A 5,879-nucleotide genomic window follows, 5' to 3' on the forward strand; every position below is an offset into this window, starting at 1 on the left:
TATTTACGCTTACGTATCATCTCCAGATTACCTCTCATATCTCCTGAGCCTCACTATGGAACACACAGCAAGGGTAGGTAGCTCCATCTTAGTCAGACTTCTTTTTCTATTTTTTCCTTTTTTCCACGGTGCCATCTCTTGCTCAGGCTCTGTGCCATCGTGCTCCCCCTCCGTTCCTGGGCTCCCCAGGCAACCAACATTCCCCAGTCCCTGTTGGCCCCAGACCCTCCCACCAGAGCCCCCCTTCCTGCCGCACCTGCAGGGCCCCCACTGGGGACAGAGCCGGGAGCCTCCGGGCACAGGGCTGGCCTCTGCCCCTCAGTACCCTCAACCACTGCTTAATGACCGGCAGGCAAACCTGGGCTGCAGGGCAGCTACGCGGCATCACCAGACCCTGACGAGAACACACCTGCAAAGCAAAAATCCCATGTTAGATTCCAGCGTATGAAAAAAAACAGCAGGGAAGGAAGCAGAGGAATTCCGTCAGCGTAAGGGACAGGGCAGCAGTCGAGCTCAGGAGCATTCTAGGTGAACAGGTCAGCTCCAAACACAGCACATCCTTTCCGAGCCAGAGCGATCGGAACACTTCAAATCCATAATAAAAGTAATCGATACCATTTTGAGAACACGTTCTTAGCAGAAAAGCGAACGCTCTTGCAGGTGTTGGAAAACGTCTCGTCCCTTGTTTAAAATGGAATGTAAAAAAATAAAGAAGAAATCTCAGTAAGTCACTTCATGCTAGGAAGGCGTGCGTATGCTTATATACATCCAATAAAACCACTTTACTAAACAAGTATTTGATTTTCCTCGTGCATCAGTTTACCTTGCACAGCCGTGAGTCGATACCATTACCCATCTCCACAAAACCGTTATGATTTGACAGGGGGGTGGGGGGGAGGGGACTTTGCGTGTCCCATAATTAGGAGGGACACCGCCCGAGAGAGAAGCTACTGAACTGCCAGGGAAACGCACCGTGGGAAGCGAGACAGAAATAAAGTACTTCGCAGCACTCCATCAGAATATCGGGGGAAAAACCCGCTATTTCAGTTGCCGCTCTTTTTAAACATTTAGGACAAACACCGAACTGCTTCGACACACCTCAAGCAGCGTACGCTACAGCTCGTCGGCCGTTTGTCATGGTTTAACCCCGGCTGGCAACGCAGCCCCACGCAGCCGCTCGCTCGCTGCCCCCGCAATGGGGCAGGGGAGAGAAGCAGAAGTGTAAGAGACTGAAAGCTTGTGGGTTGAGATACAGACAGTTCAGGAGGGAAAGCAAAAGCCACGCGTGCAAGCAAAGCAAGAGACAAGGCTGCTAATGCTTCTTGGGAACGCCTGGAAAACACACGGAGGTGACGCCCATTCGCCCTGCTTTCGCCACGCATCTTCTTTGACCTCGATTGCTTTCAGGGCAGATGCTAGTGTCTCAGTAACGGTTTCGAGCACTCCTACAAAATATTTTTAAATCTTAGTGACCGAGAAAGCATAAAGATTTTATCCTGAAAATTTTAGAAGCAAGGGCACTAAGGAAAGACAAGGAATAATGAAGATATAAATACATCAAATAAAAACCCCAAACAGGATAAAAGGAGACAGAAACTTTGAAAAGCAACAGCAATTAATACGGAAAAAATTTTTTAAAAAGTGACAGTAAAGTAGAATGGAGCTGTAGATCTACAATCTAAAAAGTGATCACACTAAAGAAAGAGAAGAAATAATTACAAATAAAGACAGCACACGGAAAAAAGTAGACACAGAAAAAGTATTTTTAAAGAGTGAGAGGCATTAGGGAAATAAAGGGAAAAATTATGAAATAGGGACAGCAAGCTAAAATGGAGACCTAGGAAGAACATTTTAAAAATGACTGCATTAAGGAAAGACAATAAATAAAACCAGAAAATTTTAAAAGTGAAGGGATTAAGAACAGAGGAAAAAAATAAACATAGGAGACCTAGAAATGCAATTTTCACAAGCAGTGGGGAAGAGAGCAGTGTGGGAAGAAATAAATAATAGCAGGTGGGGAGCCAGAAAGAGAGAGGCACAGAAATGAAACACAGGAGGCGATGTTAAAGGGAGCTATGTAGGGGGTCAAAACAGAAAATAAAAAGCTGTGGGCTACAAGGGTGGTAGAAACACGAGAGGGGGTGGCCAAAACTGGCAGGGGCAGACAGGGTAAATGCCGCCAGTAGGGACTGGCAGGGAAAATGGCACAGGCAGGAAGGGGAAACGCCACCAGCAGAAAGGGGCTGGCAGACACCTCCCCTTCTGCCATTTCCCCTGCCAGCTCCTGCCCACTGGCAGCGCTTCCCCTGCCAGCGCCATTTCCCCAGCCGATACCTGCCCGCTGGCGGTGTTTCCCCTGCCTGCCAGCAGCACCTCTCTCGCCAGCGCTTCCCCGGCCTCCCAGCAGCTTCGTCCACGTACATGCGAGTATTCGTACGTGTAGTGCACGTTGGTGTTTCAGCGCTCTGCCTTCCCAGATATGTAACTCACATACAGGCTGTTCTGTCAAAAACTGCAAGAAAAGCTACTGCAAGGCTCTGAATCGAGGTGACGTTAGCACATCTTTCTTACTAGTAGAGAGAAAGGAAAAGTAGTATTTTGTAATTGCTCCTTGGCTTCCCATGCAGAGACCATAAACCGAGACTACTTTTTCCAATCTAACATAGGTAAGAAGGTGCCAATGCTTGCTGTTTACCTGCTGGCTTCACACCTATGTATGGTTTGCATAGCATGAAAATAAACTGTGCCTAAGGCCGCAACCTTTAAAAAATACTTGAAGTTCCCATAAAACAAATATATTTAAGACAAAACTGCTGCCTAGGATTTTGCTACTGAGGGTTTACCAATAGAAAGGTCTTAGCAACATTTCTGTAACTCAATTTCAAGTTTTCTTCATGTCTTCTCTTAGCACACTAAACACTCCCTCCATTCCCGCTTAGTTTAATAACAAAATATTTCATAAGACAAAAGTATCTTCCATTTGTAGTTGCTGATATTTCTTTGTAAATTTTATAAGAGGAAATTACTGATAATTCAGAAATCTTTTTTCTTCAAGTAGCATATTTGGGTTTTAAATAATGTTTATATTAAGAGATTTATCATCTGATGTCTAAAAATACATCAGACTGCTCAGAGATTCACACTGATTTGTAAGCAAAGACGTGCAATAGCTCTACAGTGAATTAATTCCGCAATAAACCCCCCCACAAGCAAACCTTCCCTCATAGAAATGTGGAGATTTTAATAAAATGGGGGCTCTGTCCCCACCCCAGTTAGGGGCAGCGTCCCCTTCCACAACCCTCCTGAAGCCCAAGGGAGAGAAGCCTTTGCCCAAAGGACCCACAATTTAACACAAGAGGTAGACAGAGCTTCTGTCTACTGCTTCCTTCTAAATGGTCTAAACCAAACACATCTATTTAAATCACGGAATGACTGCATCAGTGGACAAGGGAAAAGCAACAGATGTCATCTATCTGGACTTCTGCAAAGCCTTTGACACGGTCCCCCACAACATCCTTCTCTCTAAATTGGGGAGCTATGGATTCGATGGCTGGACTGTTCGGTGGATAAGAAATTGATTGGATGGTTGCATCCAGAGGGTAGTGGTCAATGGCTTGATGTCCAAATGGAGACTGGTGACAAGTGGTGTACCTCAGGGGTCTGTACTGGGACCAGAGTTATTTAGTATTTTAATCAATGACATAGACAGCAAGATCGAGTGCATCCTCAGCACGTTTGCAGATGACACCAAGCCGAGTGGTGCGGTTGACACACCAGAAGGATGGGATCTCATCCAAAGAGACCTGGACAGGCTGGAGAGGTGGGCCTGTGTAAACCTTATGAGGTTCAACAAGGCCAAGGGCAAGGTCCTGCACCTGGGCCAGGGCAACCAGTATCAATACAGGCTGGGGGATGAAGGATTTGAGAGCAGCCCTGCAGAGAAGGACTTGGGGGTACTGGTGGACAAAAAGCTGGACATGAGCCAACAACGTGTGCTTGCAGCCCAGCAGGCCAACCCTACCCTGGACTGCATCCCCAGCAACGTGGCCAGCGGGGCAAGGGAGGGGATTCTGCCCCTCTGCTCTGCTCTGGTGAGACCTCACCTGGAGCCCTGCGTCCAGCTCTGGAGCCCTCAGCACAAGGAGGACATGGACCTGTTGGAGCAGGGCCAGAGGAGGGCTACTAAAATGATCCGGGGGCTGGAGCCCCTCTGCTCTGAGGCCAGGCTGGGAGAGTTGGGGGTGTTCAGCCTGGAGAAGAGAAGGCTGCGGGCAGAGCTGAGTGTGGCCAGTCAGGGCTTAAAGGGGGCCCATAGGAAAGGTAGGGACAAGCTTTTTAGTAGGGCCAGCTGTGACAGGACAAGGGGTGATGGTTTTAAACTGAAGCAGGGCAGGCTTAGACTAGATCTAAGGAAGAAATTCTTTACAATGAGGGTGGTGAGGCCCCATCCCTGGGAACATTCAAGGCCAGGTTGGATGGGGCTGTGAGCAACCTGATCTGGTTAAAGGTGTCCCTGCTCCCTGCTGGGGGGTTGGGCTGGATGGGCTCTAAAGGTCCCTTCCCACCCGAAATATTCTGTGATTCTATGAAATTATGAGAAGTCGCTGAGTTTCTTTGAAGATGTCTGCATCTATTTCTGCCCAGAAAGGCTTACATTAGTTTCCAAATTAATGTCATCTTGTCACCTGCTCCATGCAGCAAAGCTCTGTGAATTGAACACATAATGATATTGGTCACAGAGCAGAAACACACGCGTACATGATGCTCTTTTCTATATACATACAATGTAGGTTTGTACTCTGACTTCTTCATCAGTGTATTTATTAACCTGCCTTTGTTTCAGCTACCTTCAGTTACACTCTAAGTTACAAATTATCTGCTAAAATTCAATCACAGAACATATTTTACTTTAAAGACATTCTGTTGAAATTGTTTTAAGTTTAAAAGTAAAACTTAAATTTCCTTTCCTTCTAGGATGAATCATTTTAGTCCATATTAAATAATGAACATCCTCAGCTATGACACTCCCACCATGCATGGCCAAACATTTGCACCATTTTACCATGTTGGAAAGCAGCAACTTGCATTCTACAGAGACTCCAAGCAAACTCCAATAAGTTCAGTATAATTAGCTTAATACTACCTAGCATTATATAAAGGACATCTACCTTGCTCCAGGGCTCCCCAAACTGTGACAGTGGCCAGCAAGCCTATCTGATTTCTCACGTTGCTGACTGTGGACCAAAACCCTATCCAGCTGCAATGAGTACAGCTGCTCTCCAACCCTCTTTCCCCCCCTCCCACTACTGCATGCTCTACAACAGAGCCTGCTTATTGCTCTGCAGCAACACGCTTCCTCCACCACACATGAACTCTCCCCACATCACACAATTTTCCAAAGCAGCCAGCCATGAGAAAATGTCTACTCAAGACAAGTGCCTTTTGCTGAACTACATAGCAGCAAAAATTTTCCATGCACAAACTGTGAAATTCTTGAAATGATACTTACAGATTTTGCACCATGACTGATTTATATATTGCTGGCAATTGAAAGATGATGTGAATTTTCCAGCCCTTTTATTGCCAGTTTTAATCAGCTCTAAAGCATCTAAAAAAAAAAATTCTATATCTATATAAAAATATCTATAAAAAATTATGTCCTGGTTTCGGCTGGGATAGAGTTAATTTTCTTCATAGTAGCTAGCCTAGTGCTGTGTTTTGGGTTTAGTACCAGAAGAATGTTGATAACACACTGATGTTTTCAGCTGTTGCCAAGTAGTGCTCAGACTACTCAAGGACTTTTTGAGCTTCTCCTGCTCAGCCAGGTGCATAACAAGCTGGGAGTACAGCACAGCTAGGACAGCTAACCCAAACTGACC

At 46.0% G+C, this 5,879-nt stretch overlaps 1 protein-coding gene across 1 annotated transcript in view; it reads right to left on the reverse strand.

Annotated features, from left to right (window-relative positions):
* Positions 1 to 2,432: 2,432 nt before the first annotated feature.
* MAML1 (mastermind like transcriptional coactivator 1) overlaps positions 2,433 to 5,879 on the reverse strand; it is a 31,446-nt gene continuing 27,999 nt past the window's right edge. Inside the window, exons 6-7 of the mRNA XM_009641199.2 lie at positions 4,655 to 4,705; positions 2,433 to 2,502 (exon numbers count right to left, since the gene is read on the reverse strand). Of these exons, the coding sequence (XP_009639494.2) occupies positions 4,682 to 4,705 (24 nt within the window). The 3' untranslated portion in view covers positions 2,433 to 2,502; positions 4,655 to 4,681. The remainder of the gene's footprint in view (positions 2,503 to 4,654; positions 4,706 to 5,879) is intronic.

This window comes from Egretta garzetta, unplaced genomic scaffold (assembly GCF_000687185.1).
Source record: "Egretta garzetta isolate BGI_Z169 unplaced genomic scaffold, ASM68718v1 scaffold26, whole genome shotgun sequence".
In the NCBI taxonomy this organism is placed as follows: Eukaryota; Metazoa; Chordata; class Aves; order Pelecaniformes; family Ardeidae; genus Egretta; species Egretta garzetta.